A 24,576-nucleotide genomic window follows, 5' to 3' on the forward strand; every position below is an offset into this window, starting at 1 on the left:
TCCAGCTTCTTTAGCATTGTAATCAATGTTTGAATCTATACCTTTATATTTGGGAGTCTTAAGATTTTTCTGAATCACTTTTGGCCATTAGCAGCTACGTGTATCATCCTGTTGACATGCTGCTTTTATGACCTATGCCTGTATCTCTTCAGCACCTTTGTAATTGCATAAGTATATAGAAGAAAATTAATTTCATTGGTGGATTTCTGTTTGATTAAACTTGTAAATTTTTTGCCTTTATTAAAGTACATATCCCTGAAAATTAATCTTTTCTTCAAAGTCAGCTCAAAGTTTTGACATTTAGATGTTGACTCCACTAATTGGTCATACCAACTTCTCTAACTTCTACCTTTGAAAATGTTATGTGTGGTCTAGTCTGAGAGAATTGGTAATTTTAGTTGACTTTTATTGCATGTGACTTACAGTCTTCTGTGAGCACAATAATTTTTTCATTTCAATACTACATCATAGTGAAATCTTTCTGAAGATATTTTAAGAGCTTGAATTAAGTTAAAATTCAGGTGAGTACATTGCCACCAGTATAAACAACTCAGCTGAGGTGTGTAATCACATAAAGAAATATCTTCTTGCAGGTCAGTTTGCACATGCTCAGTCAAGTTATTTCTCTGCCTCTTGGCCGTCCAGTTTCTTTTAACATCATTTGTCAGACTCATCCTGATTTAGAAATGTTTATATGTTTTTTCAAGGACATCTCAGGATATGGGAAATAAAGTAGTACTCCCATTTTATATATGATGAAATTGAGGTTTGTGGAGGTTAAATAATTTTGTCCAAAGTAGCATGGCTATTAAGTGGTGAAAGAAAGTTTGTGCTCAAGGTCTGACTGATTCCCAAGTTGTGTGTCTGTGACCACTAAATATACTGTTTCCTCTATGCAGTTTCTTCAGGTGATCAGTGGACGAGTCTCTTCTAGAATGTTTATAATTTGGTTTGTGATAGGAATAAATATTTGTGTAATCTTCACTTTGTCTTATATGAAACAAAAGCATCACTATTCCTAGTTTTACTTCTGAGGTGTATCTTTTGGACCAGTCTTTTGAAATAAATGTTCTCCTGTTTCCCCTTTTTAAATGATTGAAAAACAAAATATAAGAGCCATCAGTACACTAATTGGTACTGCTCTTATTCTTTTCTTTTACTGGCTAAGTAGTACAGTAAACACATCTGCTGATAATAAATAGCCAGTGTAGCAGCAAATGGACTGCATTTGAAATGGAAGCTAGCTGGCTGACATGGTCCTATATATAGAGGGGAGGTACTTATGATAGCCTAGGATACCATGCTGTTTCATTTGAACTATTACTTTAAATAGTTCTTTCATGTTTACATTAGGACTATCTTTGACATATAAAACAAATCTTAATGTTAGTCCAATGGGAACATCATAAAGGAAATCAGTCTAGTATAATGCTTTCATTGTGAAACCAAATGATACCTCTGTCTTCTTGATGTTACAAGCAAATATAACTTCAGATTGTCAATGTTTGATGATTAGAATCTCTCATTGAATTGCTTCCTTACTAGCATTTTTTATGTAAATATTTCCAGTTTTATTCTTTTCTCATAAACCTTTATTTTTCCAAGCATTTAACTTGTTTGATTAAATTTTTAATCTCCATACATAATTTTCATGATTCTTTGTCTGTTTGATAGAAGTACAAAAAAAAAATTTGATAAATCTCTATACCCTGAAGAGTTTGTTGCTAATGTTCATTTTTATTAAATTGGTTTTTTGGGAGTTTTTATTTCAGTTCCTGAGCCCACAGGCCTATGCTAATGTGCATAATTATATTAAATAATCATTAGGTCTATCTAGGTCCAGGCCAGGCCAGAAAAACATGATGAAACACTTGATGTAAGTCATAAATTTAACTTGGCATAATGAATTATAGAAAAATAATGATTAATATGTATAGGGTTCTTGCTATAAGCTTGTTATCATGCTAAGTGCTTTACGTGTATTATCTCATCTCGCAATAGTCATCTGAATTAAGATGCTATCGTTGACCATTGACTGAGGTTTAGTTTTCAGCTTTGAGGTTTCAGAAATATTTTATTAATATATCCTGGGTTAATATAAGGGACTACTCACACTCAGCAAACTCATAAGAAAGTGATACATAAATCAAAATACTAAGTTATTTATTTTTAATTTCTTTTTAAGGGAGGATACAAGAGTCTTTTGATACATGAAATTACCTTACTCATTTTGGAAACAAATCAGTGAAAAAATTTACAGCCTTTAAAAGTATGCAGACACAGTTTTCAAGATACTTGTTTAAAACATCCTTCATAATTTTGGAGTGGAATAATTCAGGAGAAGTATCAGGCAGCTCTAACATTAATGTAATAATTGTCCTTCTCTTTTACATTATTATTATTTTTTAACATCTTTATTGGAGTATAATTGCTTTACAGTGGTGTGTTAGTTTCTGCTTTATAACAAAGTGAATCAGCTATATGTATACATATGTCACCATATCTCCTCCCTCTTGTGTCTCCCTCCCACCCTCCCTATCCCACCCCTCTAGGTGGTCACAAAGCACCGAGCTGATCTCCCTGTGCTATGCGACTGCTTCCCACTAGCTATCTATTTTACATTCGGTAGTGTATATAAGTCCATGCCACTCTCTCACTTCGTCCCAGTTTACCCTTCCCCCTCCCTGTGTCCTCAAGTCCATTCTCTGTGTCTGCATCTTTATTCCTGTCCTGCCCCTAGGTTCTTCAAACAAACTAGTAGAATTTTTGCTTGGAAATAGTTGGAAATTATCTTGTTAATTTATGTACCCAATGATTAGAAGGCTGTGTTACTTTAAATATTCTGTGATTCAAGTTTTCTACTAATTTGAACTCCTCTCAATTAGTTTGAATTAATATGATAATATCAACAAGAGCAGCATTCTTAAATTTTGTGTGAATCAGAATCACCTTCTCAACAATCATTTGACCCAGTTCTACCCCAGTGGATTCTGATTCAGTAAGTTTAGGGTGGGGCCCTGACATCCATATTTTTAACATGATCTCAAAAGTGATTTTGGTGTGATGACACACCAAAATTTAAGAATTTGACCCAAATTTTAAAAGATCTATTTCTTACTACTAATAGATTGTATAGTAAATATCTAAAGATTGTGAGTATACTACAGCAAAGATTTGCTTGAATAAGATATATTTCTTATTTATTTCATTTTTATGTGTAACTTAATATTTATTCAACTGTTTATGGGGTGCATAGGTGAATCTCTGCTAAGGAAAAGATGTGGGAGAGAGGAATGGCTTTCTCAATAGCTTTAATAGTTGAGTATATCTGTATGCCTGGTATTTAGTCTTTTTAAGGACTGAGTAATTAAGGAGCAGGCTTCAGGTAATTAGGATATAATTAAAATAAAAATGTGATTGTCAAGACCACATTTCTCAAATTGAGATGAGAAGAATGTTATCATGCTGAGAACTTTAAATATAAAACAGAGTAATTATTCACTGCCCACAGTCTGTAGACCCAGTAGGGCTTACGTATCTCTAACTTAATGTGCCTCTTTAAGTTTTCCCTTATTTATACATACTGTTACCTAACACACTGATTTCTGCTCAGATTATAAACATTTTTTAGATTATGGCAACTCCTATGAAATTTTATCTCTAACAGGTGCTGATTGGTAAGCTTTTGATAAAATTTCGATTTAAAGAAAATATTACTGACCTCTGTTTATAAAAAACACATATATACTGTTTCAGGGAAGTAAATGTGGTTATCTGTTTGAACTAAGGGAATGTTTCTTTTTCATCTTTTAAATTACCTCTAAGTTAAGAAAGTATCTACCATATTTGCTGGTAGTTCCCATCATTATGCTTGATAATTTTAGGAATTATATTTTTGTTTTGGCCGATATTTCACCTTCTAATACCAAATGAGTCTAATTTGCAGTCTAATTTCAGTTCATTTTTTTCCTCTTTGGTATTTGGGTTCTTTTGCTTTATTTGATTTGTCACAGTAGTTGCCTGGCCAGGTAGGAGATTTAATATCAGAAAATAATGTGCAAGTTCTATATGTTCAGACACAATATAACATTTCAGTTGACTGGGAAGATGTGCAGAGGTTCCATTAAAATATACTTTGTTATTTTTTTCTTATGCTCATTTCACTAATTCTGGAAAAAGCAATCATCTTCCTGAAACGTACATAGTTGAAGTGTTCTCATAGTATATTTTCCTGTGCATGAAACTAAAGGGATTAAACATTGTGACTGCTGATTTCTTTACTTTTGGCCATCCTATACACTTTAAGGTACCTGAGCATGTATTTTACACTAAGTTTTATGCCTGCTATGTGCAGAAAACAAAATTTTGAGCTACCCATGAGTGACTGCTTCCCTATGCTATTTTTTCTGTATTTGTTTCTGAGCCATCAGAACTTACAAATGGCTACAGATACTATACATCAGGGAGGTCTTGTTTCCTTTCAGGGTTTTAAGCTTGGAGCTTAGATGTCTCTACTTCAGAAGTAGAATGATCAGGCAGCTCTTTTGGAGCCAGCTTGTAGCTACTATTTTTCCAAAAAAATTGTTAACACATTTGAAATTTAGTATTCCAATCTAGGAATGGAGGAGGGAAACTGAAGTCAGGGAAAAGGTGAGGGAAGAGTTATAGTTAGTAGGAACATATAATCTTGTTAGAGAAATGAGAAATAAACAGGTGAAAAGTTAGAATAGGTTAAAATGTTTTAAAATTGTTCTGTAAGAGATTTATTAAAAAATTATACAGTTACTATAGTTCTTCAGAGGACAAAGATTACTTTTAGCTGGAGTTGGGGCATGGGGCTAGGGGAGTGGGGTGAGGTGGGATTGGGGTGGAGTGGGATGGGGTGAGGTTGAGTTGTACCCTAAAGCTTGAATGGGATTTAAGGATTTAGATAGATAAGAACTCATTTCAAGTTATTCCATTTTGGAAGGTATTCCAAAATGAAGATACAAAAAGGTAAAGGTTTTCTTCTGGGGATTGCAGCTGCCTTTTTCCTCATAAGAAAACCACCACTTTGTAGTACACTGTTAATAAACAGAGGCAATCATGTTATCCTATTTTTCTACCCAAGCTTACACACCAGTCTGTTACACGTGTTTCCTATTTGGAAAATCAAAATTCCAGGAAACTCTCACCCTTACTCTCTCTTCTTGCTTTAGAACAAAATAAAAAGGTACAAATAATAAAAATTCATGGAGGGATATATCATGCTTATGTTAAAGGAATAACTCAAAACTGTTCTTGAGCTAAATTTTCCCTATATTGGTTTACAAATAGCTGTTCATTTACAATTAGAAAAATATTATTTATTCATTCACTGAACAGATTTTTGTTGAATATCTCTTATGTTCTGGTAAACAATCATATACAGTCCCAACCTTTATGGAACATGTAGTCTTTCAGTAGAATGAGATATTAAAGTTATTCACTCAGATAAATACTTGTGATTCGTGGTATATATAAAGAATACAGGATTTTGACCAAGTTGGTGAGTCTTTCTAGAGGAAGAGACATTTAAACTAAAGACGAAGTAGGAATTAGTGGAGCAAAACTTGGGGGAAGAACATTTTAGGTAGGAGGACACATGTGAAGCTTTTGAGGCAGGAAAGCTTGTCCTTTCAGAGGACTCAGAGACCAGCGCGGCTGAGCTCAGCAAGTGGGAGAGTAACTCATGGTAATTGAAGGTAAGATTATATAGGACTTTTAAAATGATTACTTTGGTGGGCTCTGGAAGGGAGTTTAGTTAGGAGTCTAATGCAGTCACCTGGGGAAGAAATAATGGTAGCGTGGATTAGAATTTGGCAAAGAGATAATAAGAAGTGAATAGATTTGAGAGTTATTTGGATGTAGAATCAGAAGTTAAAATCGGTTGGATGTAGGCCTTACATCTGCAGTGTAGTTAGTCCATATGAAACTCTCATAAAACAATATTTTATGGCTCTAGCCTGCAGTCTTGTATTGATTTTGCATTGCTTAGCCTTATTCTTTCTTGCGGCCCAGCTATATAATCCCATTAAATGGACATGTGTGACTACCCTTCTTTTTGTCTTTAGAGCAACTTCAGCTAATTGTTAATAAGGTGTTTTTTTCCAAAGGTATAATGCATCTGGTGGCTGTTTCCCTCCTTTCTCCTAATAGTGAAATTTAAGTCAGGTCCCCTTTGCGTGTTGTTCTTTTTTTTTTGTCTGTTCCTAAAGTAGATCAATAAAAGTGAATTGGCTTTCAGGTATATGTTACTGGGCTTCATAAGATTGTTTTGTTTTTGCCTTTTTAAAAAAAATTTCAGGTTCAATTGCAGGCAATCCTACTTTTGAAATGTTATTTTTTTCTTCAGTAAGCATAGTTTCTATTTTATTGAAATATTTATATGCATATAGAATTTTCAATCTTCTAGTAACATCTCAAAGACAGTTTTTTCCTTGTCTTAGTTGACTTCTATGGCATTAAAATTCAAAAGTCATGTTGAACCAGAGGTCTCAAACATTTTCAAAGATGCTGTAGATTATCTAGGCTCTCTTTGTATATTACAACTTGACTTTTAAATTAGACCAATGAATATTTATTAGTTATTTTTTTATCCGGGGGTTTTATATTTAGATATATCTGTCTATGTATATTTTTTTAAATAACATTCTTTTTAAAGTTTTTAGGCTTTCTGTTTTATTCTTACATGTTTCAACATTTCACTGCTGGGTTGTTCTTAGGATTACTGAGGGGGTTCTTTGTTTTCTTACATAATTGGTTTCCTTATAATTTTTTCTTAAATTCCTTACCATAGCACAACTTAAAAAGAAAGCTTTTTAGATGAAAGGCAAGAACTCTCTTATCTTAATGACAGTCATTGCAAATAGTGCAAAGATGAAAGTTCTTGAGTTGTGCCTTGATTATATGTGATCTCAGAAATTTCTTACGTATGATTATGTTTTTAAAAATATTTGCTACTTATAGTTAACATTCAACTATAGTGAACATTTGTTTTTCATATGGATATTATTTTAAAAGATCAAAGCAATAGTTAATGTCTTCGAAAACCTCAGTAGTTGTTCTATTGAATACATTACTGTTTTATGCCCTACATTTCATTTTATAATTATCTTCCTGAAATTTTCTTAAGTGCTTGGTGATAAGGCCTAATTATGGTTTAAGACAAACAAAAATGAGAGAACTCAAAACATAAAGGTTTTTGCATTTTGAATATCATCTGTGGTTTGCATTGTGACCCTTGATTACCCAAATAACACAGTAACAGCGTTGCAGCCAGGCCTGTTACCATGAGTTCATCCTTGAAAACTAGGGTCCCAGTACTTATCTTGCCTTTTATTAAAAAAGGAGTTTGTTTAATTAGGGCATCTCTGTATTTAGTAAATCCCTTGGTCGTTGATATCCATGACATTCTGCTGGAATTTGGTAGCAACTTAGCGTGTTTCAGAGTAACTGTGTATGTGAAGGGTAGCATGACTTCAGGAGAGAATGATTTTATTTTATTACACTTTTGGTAAAGTGTTGCCTCAAATAACACATTTCAGAAAATCGTATCATTTAGAAATAGTTTTTTTGTCATTTTTTTTTCAGAATTAGTTATATTAAAATGTTTTTTAATGTTGATAGTTTTTAAAACCCATAGAAAAATTGGAGAATGAACTTTATACCTTGCACCTGTATTCACCGCCTGTTAACATCTTGCCACACCTGCATGTTCACACACACACAAACACAGGCACACGCTTTTATTTTGCCAAATTATCTGACACCAGGCTACAGACATCATGACACTTCATCCTTCAGTTCTTCAGCATGTATCTACCAAGAACAAGGACAGCTTCCTACATATTCACAGTTCTATTATGTTTCTTAAAAACATCAACATTAATTTAGTAATATTATCTGGCATATGGTCCATATTCAGGTTTCTTCAATTATCCCCAAAATATCCTTTATAACTGTTTGTTTTCACCCAGGATCCAATCAAAGTTCACACACTGTATTGGATTATTATGTCTCTTTAGTTTCCCCCAATCTAGGACAGTCCTACTGCCTCACTTGTTCTTTATGACACTGAAATCTTTGTAGAGTTTAAGCCAGTTGTCTGCAGGATCACTCACATTCTGGATTCATTTGTTTCTTAATAATTAGATTCAGGTCAAACATTTCCATTAAGAACACAGGGATATTTTGTAATCTCCTATTGCATCACATCAGGAGTCACTTTAATTGCTGTGTAGTATTCCAGTGCATGAATCTACCACAGTTTATTTATTCTTTCTACTTTTGACAGATATCTGATTTGTTTCACATTTTTGACTATTATGAGTAAAGCTGCTATGTGTAGTCTTTTGGGATCAGTAGTTGGGCATAGGATTGCTTGTGGGAAAGGATTTTGGCAATTTCTTTACCTAGGCAAGACCTGGAGTGCTGTGTTCAGCTGCCAGAATCCTCTCTGAACCTTTCATAAAACATTGAGAACATAGTTTTGAATCTTATTTATGTAAATATTAATATATTATTTCATAGCCTACAGTACCAGATCTATTTGCCACTTATTATGAAGGCAACCCTTGCTCACACAGTCCAAAAAGGGAATACTGTTTATTCTCTCTACTTGAAGAATACAAATTTCCATGTTTTGTTGGATAAGAAATGTATATCAACTCATATATGTAAATTTGAATGGAGTATAACCACATACAATATTTTCTTTTTTGGATTGTGGAATCTTACTAAGCTGGCGTAACATTTGTCATATCTGTGACCTTAGGAGAGCTTCTAAATTTCGTACCTCATAGAACTAAATGAAGATAGTTTATTTAAACATGTGCATGCATAGATAGTTGGAAGTCACTTATTGTAAATTGTGGGACTTATAGTCAACTGTTTACATAGGTATCTACAACACCACTGGAGACTGAATTTAAAAACCATGTAAAAGCTTTTCTGTATAAGAAAGAAGTAAGGACAGCAAAGGTAGCAGAGCAAAAATAAACTTCTGTTCATACTTTTATATATGTTCACTGATTTTTACATATATTTTTTTTTTCCAGTAGTGGCTACGGAGGAAGTAGTTACTGCAGAATCTGTGGATGGTGCAATTCAGCAAGTAGTTAGTTCAGGGGGTCAGCAGGTCATCACAATAGTTACAGATGGAATTCAGCTTGGAAATTTGCACTCCATTCCAACCAGCGGAATAGGTCAGCCCATCATTGTGACCATGCCAGATGGACAACAAGGTTGGTAGACGGCATTTACATAAAGTTTGCATTTATTCTTAATCCTCAGGAAATTGTGACATGTTTTTCAAAGCATTTCTTTTTGCCTTAAATTTTGTTTTTGTAACCTTTTGCAGCAGACTTAATTGCCTAGTTTTATTTGCTTAGGCTACTGTTAAAATTAGCTTGCTTTCTCTGAGTGTATACTAGGTAGAAAGAGGAATTGGCCCCAAAGTATTCTGGTTGGAAAATGAGCTTAAATAAGTAATTCAAAATCAGTATTGGACAGTACTTTCCTAGGCCATTTAATACAAATCAGATATCATACGGGCTTTTAAAAACACCATGTGAAAAAAAGCTACTTAAAAAGAAGTTGGGGGCTTCCCTGGTGGCGCAGTGGTTGAGAGTCTGCCTGCTAATGCAGGGGACACGGGTTCGAGCCCTGGTCTGGGAAGATCCCACATGCCGCGGAGCAGCTGGGCCCGTGAGCCACAACTGCTGAGCCTGCGCGTCTGGAGCCTGTGCCCCGCAACAAGAGAGGCCGCGATAGTGAGAGGCCCGCGCACCGCGATTAAGAGTGGCCCCCGCTTGCCGCAACTAGAGAAAGCCCTTGCACGAAACGAAGACCCAACACAGCTAAAAATAAATAAATAAATAAATAAATAAATAAATAGAGTAGCTATTAATTTAGAAAAAAAAAAAAAAAGAAGTTGGACTTAGGAGTTATGGTAGGAACAGTGACAACTTTTAGCAGCTTTGTTGATAATTGTCCCAATTTTTTCCTTTTGAGTAATAAGAGAGTAGTAATAAGATAGATGAAACATAAGCCCCAGTTTCATGTTTAGTGAAAATAAAAGACTGAGAAAACCACAAAATTCCGTATTTTAAGTGCTTGCCAAAAACATCTTAAGATCTAAGCCAGGGCAGTAGAACCCTCAGGGAAAACCCCAGTCGTGCCTCAAGAAAAGGGGTTGAGCTCAGAAATCAGCAATAAATATACACTTCCAGTAAGATAGGGCCCAATCTGAGTAGGAAGTGCTGCAAGTAGGATTAAGATAGACTAGAGCATGAAAGCTGGAGGAAGCAGAAAGAGAAGATGCAGAAAGTTCCTATCTGAACAAGCATCACCCTGTACCCAGTACTCTATACACCCCCAACCCCCACCAAAAAAAGTATGTGCACACATAACCTTTTAGAAAATGACTAGGATTGCAGAGACCAAGCCTCTTCATGGCCTGTGAAGGAATTAGGGAAGGGAAGGGCTGGAGGTAGAAGTTCTCCTAAACCAGGTTTGGTTTAGAGTGATAGTGGAGGTATCGCCCTGCAGAGAGACCAGGTCTCAAGGAACGATTTTGTTGCCATAGCAGTGGAGGAAGAAACCCTTGACCTGTGGAGCCTAGGAGGCTTGAAGGCTTTTCTCACCACTATGCAGAAATCTTCTGCTGGTGGTCCAAGATTTGGATCAAGCCCAGGTACTTTTCACAAAGCTTTAAAGAACTAATTCTAATTATATAGAAAAGAAGAAACTTTCAAAGTATTTGTTTTAAGCAGATATAACATTGTTTCCAAAACCTGACATTATACACACAGTCTAATCTCATTGATGAACAAATGGAAAGAAACATGTTTTTGGATAGGATGACTCACTATTTTAAAGCTCTCCATTCTTCCTGAGTTGATTGATAAATGTAATGTGATAGGAAAAAAAGACTGTATTAGTTTGCTAGGGCTGCCATAGCAAACTACCACAGACTGGGTGACTTAACAGAAGTTTATCTTCTTACAGTGCTGGAAGGTGGAAGTCCAAGATCAAGGTGTTGGCAGGTTTGGTTTCTTCTGAGGCCTTTCTCCTTGGCTTGCAAATGGCTGCCTTCTTGCTGTGTCCTGATATAGTCATCCCTCAGTCTGTGTGTGTTGTCTGCGACCTAACCTCTTATAAGGACACCAGTCATATTGGATTAGGACCCACTTAAATGACCTCATTTTGGACTTCCCTGGTGGCGCAGTGGTTAAGAATCTGCCTGCCAATGCAGGGGATGTGGGTTCGAGCCCTGGTCGGGGAAGATCCTACATGCCACGGAGCAACTAAGCCCGTGCACCAAAACTACTGAGCCTGTGCTCTAGAGCCAGCGAGCCACAACTACCAAAGCCTGCATGCCTAGAGCCCATGCTGCGCAGCAAGAGAAGCCACCGCAATGAGAAGCCTGTGCACTGCAACGAAGAGTAGCCCCCGCTCGCCACAGCTAGAGAAAGTCTATGCACAGCAACAAAGACCCAACGCAGCCAAAAATAAAACCAAAATCTCATTTTACCTTTTTAACCTTTTTAAAGGCCCTATCTCCAAATACATTTTGAGGTACTGGGGGTGAGAACTTAACAACATTTAAATTTTGAGGGGGGCACAATTCAAGCCATAACAAAGACCAATAGGTCTTTTTCTGGAATTAGCCAAACAGATTCTGAAGTTTATTTTGATGGAGGAGGAGGGAAGAAGAATAAGGATAACTGGAAAAGAAGAGCAATGAGAGGAACCTACTGAATATTAAAATAAACTTTTAAAGCTTTCATAATTTAAAAATTATAACTGGCAAATGAATATATAGACTATGTAGATAGTTCAGTGAAACATATAATTCTCAGCTCTTCTTGAGTGAATTTATAAGTGTAGTGTAATATGGTATGAGTTAAAAGAAATACTTTAATTCTCAATATTTCTAATGTTTTTAATTACACTGTACTAAATAAATGATAGTTTTACTATTTTTTCATTTGTTTACATTTATAAATGACAGTAGGAGAGTTTTTAATGTTTTGACAACATTAAAGACTGTAGGACAGTTGTAATTTTTCCCATTGATGATTAAGATTGTTTTGCATAGTTTTAGCTTGCACAGTCATGTTTATGTTCCCGCACTGGTATGCAAAGCAAGGACAGCCTCTCGCTCTCTGTATATTTACATTTATGTAAAGAGATACTAAAAATTGGGACAGTCTAACAACCCAGTGGAAAAACAAGCAAAGTTTATAAACAGACATTGTTCATAATGGTGTATCCTCACAGTGGAATATAATGCAGCTAAATGAAAGAAAGCTCTCTATGTGTTGGTGAAAGATACCCTAGATATATGGAGTGAAAAAAGCAGACACAGAACGATGTATCTATCTTATGTATGTTTGAATATATGTTTTGTATGTATGCTACCTTTTGTGTAAGAGAGAGAAAAAGGAGAATGTATATTCATGTTTGTTTTTACATAAATGAACACAAGAACAATGTATAAGCAACCAGTAAAAGTATCTGTTTTAGCAAGTGTGAAGTCAGACCTCTCAAACTATGCTTGTTAAGTATTATTTTGATTTTGAGCCAATGAATGTATTATGTATAAAATTAAATAAGTAGGTACCTTAAACAATAAGTAGTTTTCAATAAATAGACAAGAAGTTGAAGACAAATATGGACATTTCTCATAAAAAAGCAAATCAGTGTTTTGAAATTATTGTTTTTGGAATATATTTATTTTAGATGAGTTGCATCAACAATCTCAAGACTAGTTTTAATTCTTCTAAACCTATCTGTAAATGAAGTAATGTGTACGTTTTTTCATTTTAGTATTAACAGTACCAGCAACAGACATTGCTGAAGAAACTGTTATAAGTGAAGAACCACCAGCCAAGAGACAATGTATTGAAATAATTGAAAACCGGGTGGAGTCTGCAGAAATAGAAGTAAGGAGTCTTTTACCCGGTGTGTTTTGCTGCAGTCATCCAAAATAAATTCCATTTGTTTTTCTTTCTTTTTTTTTTTTTTGTCTTTTATATTTATTACTGACAGTATTGTTTTGATATAGAATGAGTACATTTTTGTCTAATTTTTTTGCCTTATCCATATAGCAAGCCTTCAATAAATAAATATTGAATGAATGAATGAATGAGTAAAGAATTTGTTTGTAACAAAGTCTGTCATCATGGTAACATTGGAATGTCTTTTGTTCTTGTACTGCATCCTTTATTTTCTATTAAATTTACATACATCATTCTCCCAAGTCACTAAAGGGAATGTCACTATATATTGACTAAAAAAATTTTTTTCTTTCAAAAGTGAAAGGCGAATGCCTATTTGGGCTGGAAGATCCTCTTAAAGAATGTTGAAGTTTGTCAGCTGAGTTATTTTGTAAAAAGCCATAGGTAACTGCTTATATCACTCAAGTCCCTTAAGGAAATTAAATTTAGACTGTTGTTAGGATTCACCTTCTTTTCCCTCTGCCAAACTAGTTTGTAATTGTAAACTAGTTTGTAAGTGTAGCCAAACCATAGTTATTACCTCACAGATTTTTTTCTCACATGACTGTAAATAAAGTTATGTTTTCCAAAGTTGATATTAACTTATATCAAATGAAAATAAGATCATTCTTGAATAACTCTGAAAGAGCAACTGCAGTGTAAAGAAAAGAATATTGGACTTGAAATTAAATGAGCTGGATTTGAATCCCACCTCTTGCCCCTCCCTATTAGCTTTGAGGCAAGTTATCTTACCTTTCTGAGTTCCTGTTTTATTTTCTCCCAAATTGGAATTTAAGATAACAATATCTGTATTTTGGGGTTTTTATGAGAGTTGAAAAAGTCAGTATACTCATTATATACACATTCATAATATCTAATATGTGTGAATAGTAAATGTTGGTGAATATTTAGGAATTCTTTGTTATCATAGAAAAGAGAGGATTTTAAAAAATGCCACCTAAAGGCAACGTAATTCTGACTGAGGACTATTAGAAAATATCCTTGCCCAAATTTGTTTACATATAAGATTGGTACATCTTTGGCCACAATCTCAAAGGACATATTATTGAGTTAAGAAGAATTTGATTCATGGTTTAACCAGAATGTTTGATAAAATTGTGACTTTAATTATTGAGGGTGAGTTGTTTCATTTCTTCAAAATTTAAGGTGATATTCAGTACACTGAAGTTTTTATAAACTAACCATTTATTTCATTGAATGGTATCAGTATACTTATTATTTAAAAATCTTTAATGTCTTTTACTGATAAATCAGTTGATCTTTTTTTCTGGCATATAAGGTGAGAAAGATTTTGTCATGTACTTTGCTTTAACTAATAAAACATTTTTAAATTACTTGAATTTTTATTGAACATAAACTGACCCAATTCAACATTTCTTTTAATTGAAGTATAGTGGATTTATGTCAATTCAACATTTTCAAAATAATGAATGTGCAGGCTGTACCTTTATTTACCTAACAACCAGTGAGAATTGCTGTTTTCATCAAAGATGAACCTAATTCCATTCTTACAGTCTTTCAGAGACTGAGGAGAATAATCGCAAGTAACAAGAAAGTATGAATTGAGGTATATAAATTAACTAGAACCAAGGAGATTAGAACTTCAGGGAGATGGAATTTTAGCTTGATATAAAGAACTTCACGAGTTAGCTTTGGCTTCATTTTAGTAATTAGAGCTTTCTGGTAATGGAAGTCTTATTCTCCGTCACTGGAAATGTTCAAGCCAAAGTTGCACAATGTTAGAGCTATTACAGAGAGACTTTGAAGCCTACAGTGAGTAGAGATGGTAGAGGTGGGCAGGGGGTACAGAATGAAGAGAGACCTCCAATGTTTTCTAAAACCAGGTAATCATTTCCTTATAGTACATAAGTAGTTCTTTTGATTTTATTTTCCGAGGTGACCAATAGAGTTATCTTGGGGGTATACTTTTATATTCCTTTCTAAGTGATTGCTTAGCCATTAACCCAAAAAGTTTCTGTAAAGCAGTGCTTCTCAACTGGAGCAGTTTTGACCCCAGGGGACATTTAGCAATGTCTGGATACATTTCTGGTTGTCACAATGAGGGACATGCCACTGACATTTAGTGGCTAGAGGCTGGGGATGTTGCTAAACCCTATACACATCCTACAATGTGTGTTTTGCCGCTCGGTTCTGCAGTTGTAGTAGGAAAGCAGCCACGGGCAATTTGGAAATGAGTGGGTATGGCTGTATTTCAGTAAAACTTTATAAAAACAGGATCATATTTGACCCATGGCAGTTAGAAAATGGACAACTCAATGGACAAGTAGAGAGCTCATACACCCTGCCTAGTTTCTCTCTTTTTAAAAAAAACATTTAATGGTTAAGAATATGAGTCTGGAAGCAGATTTAGGTTTGAATGATAATTTTCTGAGTGTGATTGGTCAAGTTATTTAGCCTTTCAAGGCTTGGCTTCCCCATCAGTAAAAAGGGAAAAATAATAGCACCTACATTATCAGAGTGTTGTAAGGTTTAAATGAGAATGCATGTGAAGGAGTAGTACAGTGGTGAGCATATAGTAAATGCTCAGTAACTGTTAGTTGTATTATTATTATCTTCTAAAATTTATATTGCGGTATGGTAGAAGATAAATCACTTTAATGATTTTTTTTGCTTTATAATAGCTAAAGTAAAATAAATTTGAATATTCGAAAATTACATATAAAACTGTGAAAAGATAATTGCTAATAGCTGAAGCAGAATTCAAGAATCTTGTTTGGAAATAAAAAAGCAAACTCGAAGTCTTTCTTTGTTCTATTATTCTTTTGCCTAATGTAATCATAATATATTGCTTGGGCTTGGAATTGAAGTGTAAGATATCTTCCCTACTGCTTTCATCTTCTGAAATAATTGTGAATCTCTTGCTGTTTCTGAATGTGAATAAATAGGTAATACTAGAGGATACCTTAGAGTTAATCTCTTCTAACATTTCCAACCAAATCAGGGCAAGTTTTTATCCATATTCAAAACTTTGGTTGCCAAAGAATCTTATTTCTTAGTACATGTAAAAGTGTAAAACACTTATGCGTGGCTGTGAGTGCTCCTGCCAGAGGTAGGGGTCTAGCTCCCACCCTTCCACTGGTGCCCAAAGTCCTGCATAGTTCACTGCCAGGGACTGGTGTCAGTTGCTTACGTGAGGCTGGCATCTTGCCTGAAGTAAGGAGAAAAGGGTAGCTGGGTAGGGCTTAGGCATTTCTTCTACTTGTACATTTTGTGTAATTGGAAGATTTGGAGACTACTTGTATAATCAATCACTCCCACATTTGGTGGACCCATGGGAAAAATACATGTTACATCTAGCTTCATTCCCAGTGTGGGGAAGGCAGTGGGATCACAGGAAGGCAGGAGTATTATACATGTTCCTCCTTGTGGACCATGTGAATAGTGGAGGGTAGGGAATCTTTTGGTGTTCACAATGGACAAGGGTCTAGGAGGCAGTGGAAGAGACCACAGTGTCCTCTTTCCTAGCAAGCTGCTTACCCCTCGTCTTTACCTTCAGTTCTCTCTTTTAAGTGTCTTGTGCAGTGTGAACCTGGCCTCTTTTTGTCATTAGTAGTCCTACCCTCAGCCCCCACCCCAAGCAGAAGGCCTGGGCTTCTGTAATGAGGTTGAGCTTGGACCTGGGCAAGTTGAGTTTTTGTCCGTGTGCTTACTAGTGGTAAGGGAAAGGAATCTTTGAAGTGTTTTCCCTTAGGCAACTGTATAGGGGCAGAGTGAGGAGAGGAGAAAGAATACCACTTACACTGCACCAGATTTGTGTTTTTCCTCTCAATTTATTCAGGAATTGAATACATATATTTTATAGCATATAATATAATGAATCACAGTAGAGAAATTAGTATTTCATTGGTTTGTAAAATGGTATAATTTAGGAAACACTAATCTAGACCAGCACTCTTCATTTTAAAGATGAGGAATCTTGCTTGCTATCATAGGGAAAGATAGTTTTATTTATTTATTTTTTAATAAAAATTTATTTATTTACTTATTTATTTATGGCTGCGTTGGGTCTTCGTTGCTGCGTGCGAGCTTTCTCTAGTTGCGGCGAGCGGGGGCTACTCGTGGCAGTGCGCGGGTGTCCCATTGCGGTGGCTTCTCTTCTTGTGGAGCGCAGGCTCTAGGCGCGCGGGCTTCAGTAGTTGTGGCACAAGGGCTTCAGTAGTTGTGGGCACTAGAGCGCAGGCTCGGTAGTTGTGGTGCACGGGCTTAGTTGCTCCGCAGCATGTGGGATCTTCCTGGACCAGGGCTCGAACCCGTGTCCCCTGCATTGGCAGGCAGATTCTTAACCACTGTGCCACCACGGAAGTCCCGGGAAAGATAGTTTTAAAAGCAGTAATATTAGAACCTCATAACCCTGACTCCTTATTGGGTTACCATGAGAAAGCTACATTGTCTCTGAGCATCATTTTCCTTATCTGTAAAATGGGCATAATATCTATCTTAGAGACTTGTTATTGGAAATCACCTTGTTTATATATATAATGGGTGCTCAATAAATATTAATTTTTTTATAATTAGTAGCTTTTTTTTTTTTTTTATAAATAAATTTATTTTTTAAAAACCCACCACATTTTTTTTTTTTAATTTTATTTATTTATTTATTTATTTTTGGCTGTGCTGGATCTTCGGTTCGTGCGAGGGCTTTCTCTAGTTGCGGCAAGTGGGGGCCACTCTTCATCGCGGTGCGGGGACCGCTCTTCATCGCGGTGCGCGGGCCTTTCACTATCGCGGCCCCTCCCGTTGCGGGGCACAGGCTCCAGACGCGCAGGCTCAGCAGCTGTGGCTCACGGGCCCAGCTGCTCCGTGGCATGTGGGATCTTCCCAGACCAGGGCTCGAACCCGTGTCTCCCGCATTAGCAGGCAGATTCTCAACCACTGCGCCACCAGGGAAGCCCTATAATTAGTAGCTTTTTAACATCACAGATAAAGATGTGAAGAGGTATGGTGGTATATTTCCTTGTTAAAGTTCTTCACTAGTTTTTGTAGTATGTATAACAGTACAGGTACCCAATTTGGGTTCATTATGTTAGTCTTATTTCTAATTAGAAAATAATTTCCTTGAGGTCAGAAACTAATCTGTATCTCTTAGTGTGGAGCTCGAAATTAGGGCTTTAATTATAAGGGAATTGGTGAAAAAGGCAAGATGTCTCAGAAATACCAATACGTGGCTACTTTTAGCTCCTACAAATTTTTTTATTTGAAAGATGCATGCTTGTATGTGTTATTGTATTTGTGCAACAATTGAAAAAAAAACTTTTTTTTTAAATTAGGAGAGAGAAGCTCTTCAGAAACAGCTGGATGAAGCTAATCGAGAGGCACAAAAATATCGACAGCAACTTCTAAAGAAAGAACAGGAAGCAGAGGCCTACAGACAGAAATTAGAAGCTATGACTCGTCTTCAGACTAATAAAGAAGCTGTTTAATTGAAATGAACGTATAGTTTGAGTTTACTTTTGGTCAAGAAAGAATACAGTCTTGAACTGTACACAGTAAGTTGCAGTCATGGGAAGACAGGATAATAAAAGAGACTGCAGCTTGATAATTGGACTTAAGCCATGAGCTCTGAATTCTTGTAACATAAAACTTTACTTTAGAAGTTGTGAAATGTATTTAAAACTGAATTCTGTAAATAGTTTTTTTGTTTTTTACAGTTCCAAATGAGTTGATAAAGATTGTTGAAGAGATCCCAAAACACAATAAGCCACTGTTTTTTGTGAATTCTTTTTGATTTTAGTACAAACCTTAATTTCTCAGAAACAGAACAGTTTTAAGGGTGATCGTTGTTGATTAGACCAAATGTTGTGTAATAATTATGTGGTGGACTGATGCTGGAATTAACTCTTGTAGGTATAAACTTCTATATGAAGAGAAGATTTCTCCCAGGAAATCTTGTACAGCTTTAAGTTGTCTCAGATTCTCTGAAAACAATTTTTAGAAAGCAAATTTTTATATTTGTTCAATTTCAGCTATACCCAAGTAGATTTACATGTATATGAAGCAAATATTTTTAAAACTTTCTGTTTGTACATATTCTGCATGTTTTATAATTTCAAAATGCATCACTTGCATAGGTATTTTCCCCACAAAGATGATGTAAGTTACTAGGAAAGAAAGAAACCCTTTTATTCTATAGGTCATTGAAACTAAGTAAGCTAGCAGCTGGTTTTATTGGAACGACAATGTTCTTGGAAGGAGCAGCTTACAAGATACCTTGAATTTGCAAACTGCAAAATCTATGCTTTTTTGAAAATTTCATAGTGGGGACGTGAAACTATTCTGTGCCTTCCATCATGATTTCCACATGAAAGCACTTTAAGGCACTGGATTTTAAGATAATGTTTTTGGAAAACTCAAAGCATATGGGTTTCTGAAATATTTCATGGACTCATTTCCACCACCCCCCCCCAGGAAATTATTCTTATGGAAAAAAATTGCTTTTGTATGTAGAACAGGAACTTTTTGTACTACGGTGATGCTACAGATATGTCTAACATAGCTTTTACTTTCCCTGTGAAAGCTGTATGTCTGTGCTGTGACTGGCTCTCATCACAATATTGTTCAATTCCACAATGTATGGACATTAAACTCTGACATAGTGTTCCTTCTTTTTTGTAAACATAACTTCAAGTCCTTTTTCTTGTTTTATTTTTTAATGTGTTATTGCTTTATGAAAATGTTTAACCCTAAGACCCTTCTAGATTACCTATACTGTATAAAGAAGCAATTACCCTTAAAACTGTACTCTGCCCTACTTTTCTATTTTACAATTAAATATCTTTTCCACATATGTTCAGTGTAGACTTATATTTTGACCACATTTTATTCACATGTTAAAAAGTTTGTTCTGTGTATTACGGCCATATTCCACCGTATGAAAATATTATAAATTCTTCACACTGTGTCTTTAAAGTATCTAAAACTGGGTTTTACAAATGCCAAGTCGTATTTTCAGTTGCGTGAAGCTGCTCTTCTATGTCTGTTTTTTAGCACGTTAGTGCGTTTATGGGTTTGTTATGTTACGAAGGGCACCCTAACGTATGCAGTGTCAGAGTGGAGCAGGGGCAGTGTGTTCACCCCACTGTATAGTTTTGCTTCCAAGACCAGATTGGCCCTGAAGATCCTTGAGAAAGTGTTGGAAACTAGCTTCTGAAAGTGAATTTAATGCCTTCTTTGATTTCTAGTCTTTTGTTCTGCTAGAAACTTTACCTGGTGCAAGAAAGAATTTTGATCTATAATAACATTTGCCATAGATGGGAGAAAGTAATTGATACTTAAGAGGAATAAGTGTATGATAGTATCAGGTAGATATTGAAATGTCTTTGGGGGAAGTCCACGTTTTTCAGAGTCTGTTATGTTGGACTTGTTTAATTCCTTAATCATCTACACCTGACTCACTGTACTATGAAATCAGAACTTAAACAAGAATTTATAACTAAAAAAAGCATTTGCTTTTTCTTTTCTCTTTCTCTTTTTAGCTTCTGTTTTGAGGTGGACTGGGAAAGCTTTGCATTCTACTTATTCTCAATGATGTTATGGGCAGAAGATTAAAAGAACTGACAGAATAAAATAATAATAAAAGTTTTCAGAACTCCACACTTAATGTGTTTCCAGTACATAATGATGGATTCATAGTTAAAGGTCATCAGGTTGCCACATTGATGGCTAATTATTTCCACTTATGTGTGAACAAACACCTTCTTTATTTTATTTTTTTTTAGAAAACAGTCCGCACTTTCCTTTATTTCAATATTTGTGTGGTAAAGAAAAATGCATGGGGATATTAATTTTTGTATTGGGTTAAGGATGTTTCTGTTTGTATATTCATGAAGGGAATGAGATATTGATTTTAAATGAACAAACACCTTCTTGAGCAGCCCTTCTCAACCAGGGTTCTGCAAGAGAATCAAGCTCTAATGCCCTAAATGTTAGGGCTTAATGAATTAATTCCTTGTAATGAATTAGTTTCTGTTCCATGCATCTGGAATAGTACTGGTTATGTACTGTCTACACACTGAGTTTATTAGATGTCTTGATTGCCTAATTACTTGTTTAAGATTTTAAAACTTCACTGTGTACAGTCGCTAGAACTCTGGGGTTACAAATTCTAGGTTGGGTCTGTGATGATTCAGAAAGCCTCATCTGACGACTGGTATCTGCAGAGACTGTGCTTCTCAACTAATTTTCATTTATTGTTACTTTATTTATGTCTCAGTTACTTCCCCAAAGGGCTTGTGATGTCATTTATTTTTACTGGCTTTTAGAAGTTATTTTTTTTATGTCAGTCTTTCCTGATATCAACAGCAGGTAGTTTTTCTTTTACTCTACCACCCGATTACTTTATTTGTTTATGATGGTGGAGGGTTGGGAGTTGGAGAGCTTTCTTCTGTGACGTTCAAAATAACAGCTAGGGAGAGAAGGAAATAAATGTGAAATATATAATTTGGACTATACTTGTTTTTAACAAAAAGGTCTGTATACAAATTGTTTATCCAAAACATATTGCTAATGAAAATCTATGCCAGTATGTTTCTTCAACATGGTCATTTATGATATTATTTATTGAAAATCAGAAGAAACCCTTGCCCATAACAGGAACTGATGAGTTGATAGACATATTCATGGATGCTTTATGCTGATATGACTAATTTTTTGTATTACTCTGTACAAAGTTTCTTCCAGATGAAATCTATAAAGTTTCTTTGTGTCTTAATACCTGAAAGATGTTGAGAACTGACAAAATGTATCAAGAAGAAGACCCTTTTCAGATAAAATCACAAAACAATTGTAGGAACCTTTATATCCATATGGATGGGTTCCCAAGGCATTAGGACTCAGGCTTATAGAGCAAATAGACAAAAAAAATTTTCTATTCACCTAGATTCTATTGAGTAAATATCTCCTTCCATCATGTCAGATCAACTTAGGAATGAACTAACTAATATATTTGTTATTTCATTAAGTCATATTTACTGTACTTGGATTTCATTATAGATAACTAGTCTCTTGTAGTTTTGAATGATGTTTGCTATTTGCTTTCTCTACGTTAGGTGAGAACATCTCAATGTACATGGACTCAGTTTGACGTAAGCTCTTTGAATTCATTCTCAGATTACTTTGTGTAATTTGTGATGGAAAATACGCTTCTGGTTCCAAGTCAAAATTTTGATATCATTATTTTTGTGACTTATTAAGTATTTTCCAAATATATAGTCTTATAGTTTTTTACATCATTTTGATACCCTGAGATCCTTTAAAAATATTTCACATTAATGATAATCAAGTAGTGAATATAATTTAGATATAGTTCTTGGGGCTCTTCATTTTTAGATAAGTATTGTAATTCCCCCCAAAACTACTGTTTTCTTCCTGGAAAAATTTTGACCTGATCTCTGTGATTCTATCCACTGTGCTTTATTAATTGCTTACTCAAATTTTCATTTGAACAGTTTAGATCTCATGTGCATGGCTGATATGTAATGTTTTCTACATATATTAATATACGCAATTACAGTCTTACTATTGATTAATTACATTTATTGATTACTATTGATTATAATTTTGAATTTTATGAATTATTTTAATGTCTCCTTGGTTTTTCTGTAAGAAAATATTTTTCTTGCATGCCAGATAAAAGTCAGTAAAGCATTCATTTTTTGTATTACTATTTTTCATAATTATCCTTTGCCTGCCATCCTTACAACTCTCAAGAATTATTTAAAGTTTAAATTGCATTTGCATATTTTGCTATAGAAAAATAACATACATTAAGAAAGCTTACACTTAAATGAATCTGTAGTCTCTTTTTATAAAAAATTCTCGGTCTGCCAGAGAACTGACTCTACTTCCAAACATTTCTGCCAAGTATAATAGACTCTCAGCATCAAACACTGAAGCATATTAAGAATGTTTACTACTTTTGTTAGATACAATTTAATACTCAGTTGTTTTAATGAAAACTTCAAAACATATAGAAGGGCATAGAGAATAATTTAACAAACATCCATGTACCTACCACCCAAATTTAATAAATTTTTTTTAACATCTTGAATGGAGTATAATTGCTGTACAATGGTGTGTTAGTTTCTGCTGTATAACAAAGTGAAGCTATACATATACACATATCCCCATATCCCCTCCCTCTTGCGTCTCCCTCCCACCCTCCCTATCCCACCCCTCTAGGTAGTCACAAAGCACTGAGCTGATCTCCCTGTGCTATGCGGCTGCTTCCCACTAGCTATCTGTTTTACATTTGGTGGTGTATATATGTCCATATATACACTACCACTCTGTCACTCTGTCCCAGTTTACCCTTCCCGCTCCCTGTGTCCTCAAGTCCATTCTCTAGTAAGTCTGCGTCTTTATTCCCGTCTTGCCCCTAGGTTCTTCATGACTTTTTTTTTTTAGATTCCATATATGTGTTAGCATACGATATTTGTTTTTCTCTTTCTGAGTTACTTCACTCTGTACGACAGACTCTAGGTCCATCCACCTCACTACACATAACTCAATTTCGTTTCTTTTTATGGCTGAGTAATATTCCATTGTATATATGTGCCACATCTTGTTTATCCATTCATCTGTCGATGGACACTTAGGTTGCTTCCATGTCCTGGCTGTTGTAGATAGAGCTGCAATGAACATTGTGGTACATGACTCTTTGAATTATGGTTTTCTCAGGGTATATGCCCAGTAGTGGGATTGCTGGGTCGTATGGTAGTTCTATTTTTAGTTTTTTAAGGAAACTCCATTGGCTGTATCAATTTACATTCCCACCAACAGTGCAAGAGGGTTCCCTTTTCTCCACACCCTCTCCAGCATTTATTGTTTGTAGATTTTTTGATGATGGCCATTCTGACTGGTGTGAGGTGATACCTCATTGTAGTTTTGATTTGCATTTCTCTAATGATTAGTGATGTTGAGCATCCTTTCATGTGTTTGTTGGTGATCTGTATATCTTCTTTGGAGAAATGTCTATTTAGGTCTTCTGCCCATTTTTGGATTGGGTTGTTTGTTTTTTTGATATTGAGCTGCATGAGCTGCTTGTAAATTTTGGAGATTAATCCTTTTCAGTTGCTTCATTTGCAAATATTTTCTCCCATTCTGAGGGTTGTTTTTTCATCTTGTTTATGTTTTCCTTTGCTGTGCAAAAGCTTTTAAGTTTCATTAGATCCCATTGTTTGTTTTTATTTCCATTTCTCTAGGAGGTGGGTCAAAAAGAATCTTGCTGTGATTGATGTCATAGAGTGTTCTGCTATGTTTTCCTCTAAGAGTTTTATAGTGTCTGGCCTTACATTTAGGTCTCTAATACATTTTGAGTTTATTTTTGTGTATGGTGTTAGGGAGTGTTCTACAAATTTAATAAATCTTAAAATTACCTTCTTTGCTTCAAATCTTTTCTGTTAAGAAATTGAATGTTACAGATGTAGTTAAGTCCCTTTTTTCCCCTTTCTCATCTCATTCCTCTCTCCTAAAGACAGCCACTCTCCTGAGGTTGAAATGTATTGTTCTATCTACA

The 24,576-nt window shown here is 35.1% G+C and overlaps 1 protein-coding gene across 7 annotated transcripts in view; it reads left to right on the forward strand.

Moving 5' to 3' along the window:
- The window catches only part of GABPB1 (GA binding protein transcription factor subunit beta 1), a 73,925-nt gene extending 51,276 nt beyond the window's left edge, over positions 1-22,649 (forward strand). For 3 of the 7 annotated variants that reach the window (XM_007170412.2, XM_057543083.1, XM_057543084.1), the window contains exons 7-9: positions 9,078-9,263; positions 12,853-12,968; positions 18,332-22,647. In XM_007170412.2, coding sequence (XP_007170474.1) covers positions 9,078-9,263; positions 12,853-12,968; positions 18,332-18,484 — 455 coding nt within the window. In that variant the 3' untranslated portion in view covers positions 18,485-22,647. Of the gene's footprint in view, positions 1-9,077; positions 9,264-12,852; positions 12,988-18,331 lie in introns of all 7 variants that reach the window. The other 4 variants (XM_007170413.2, XM_007170415.2, XM_007170414.2 and 1 more) reach the window with 3 other exon arrangements.
- The last annotated feature ends 1,927 nt before the right edge of the window (positions 22,650-24,576 follow it).

Source organism: Balaenoptera acutorostrata, chromosome 3, assembly GCF_949987535.1.
Source record: "Balaenoptera acutorostrata chromosome 3, mBalAcu1.1, whole genome shotgun sequence".
Taxonomy (NCBI): Eukaryota; Metazoa; Chordata; class Mammalia; order Artiodactyla; family Balaenopteridae; genus Balaenoptera; species Balaenoptera acutorostrata.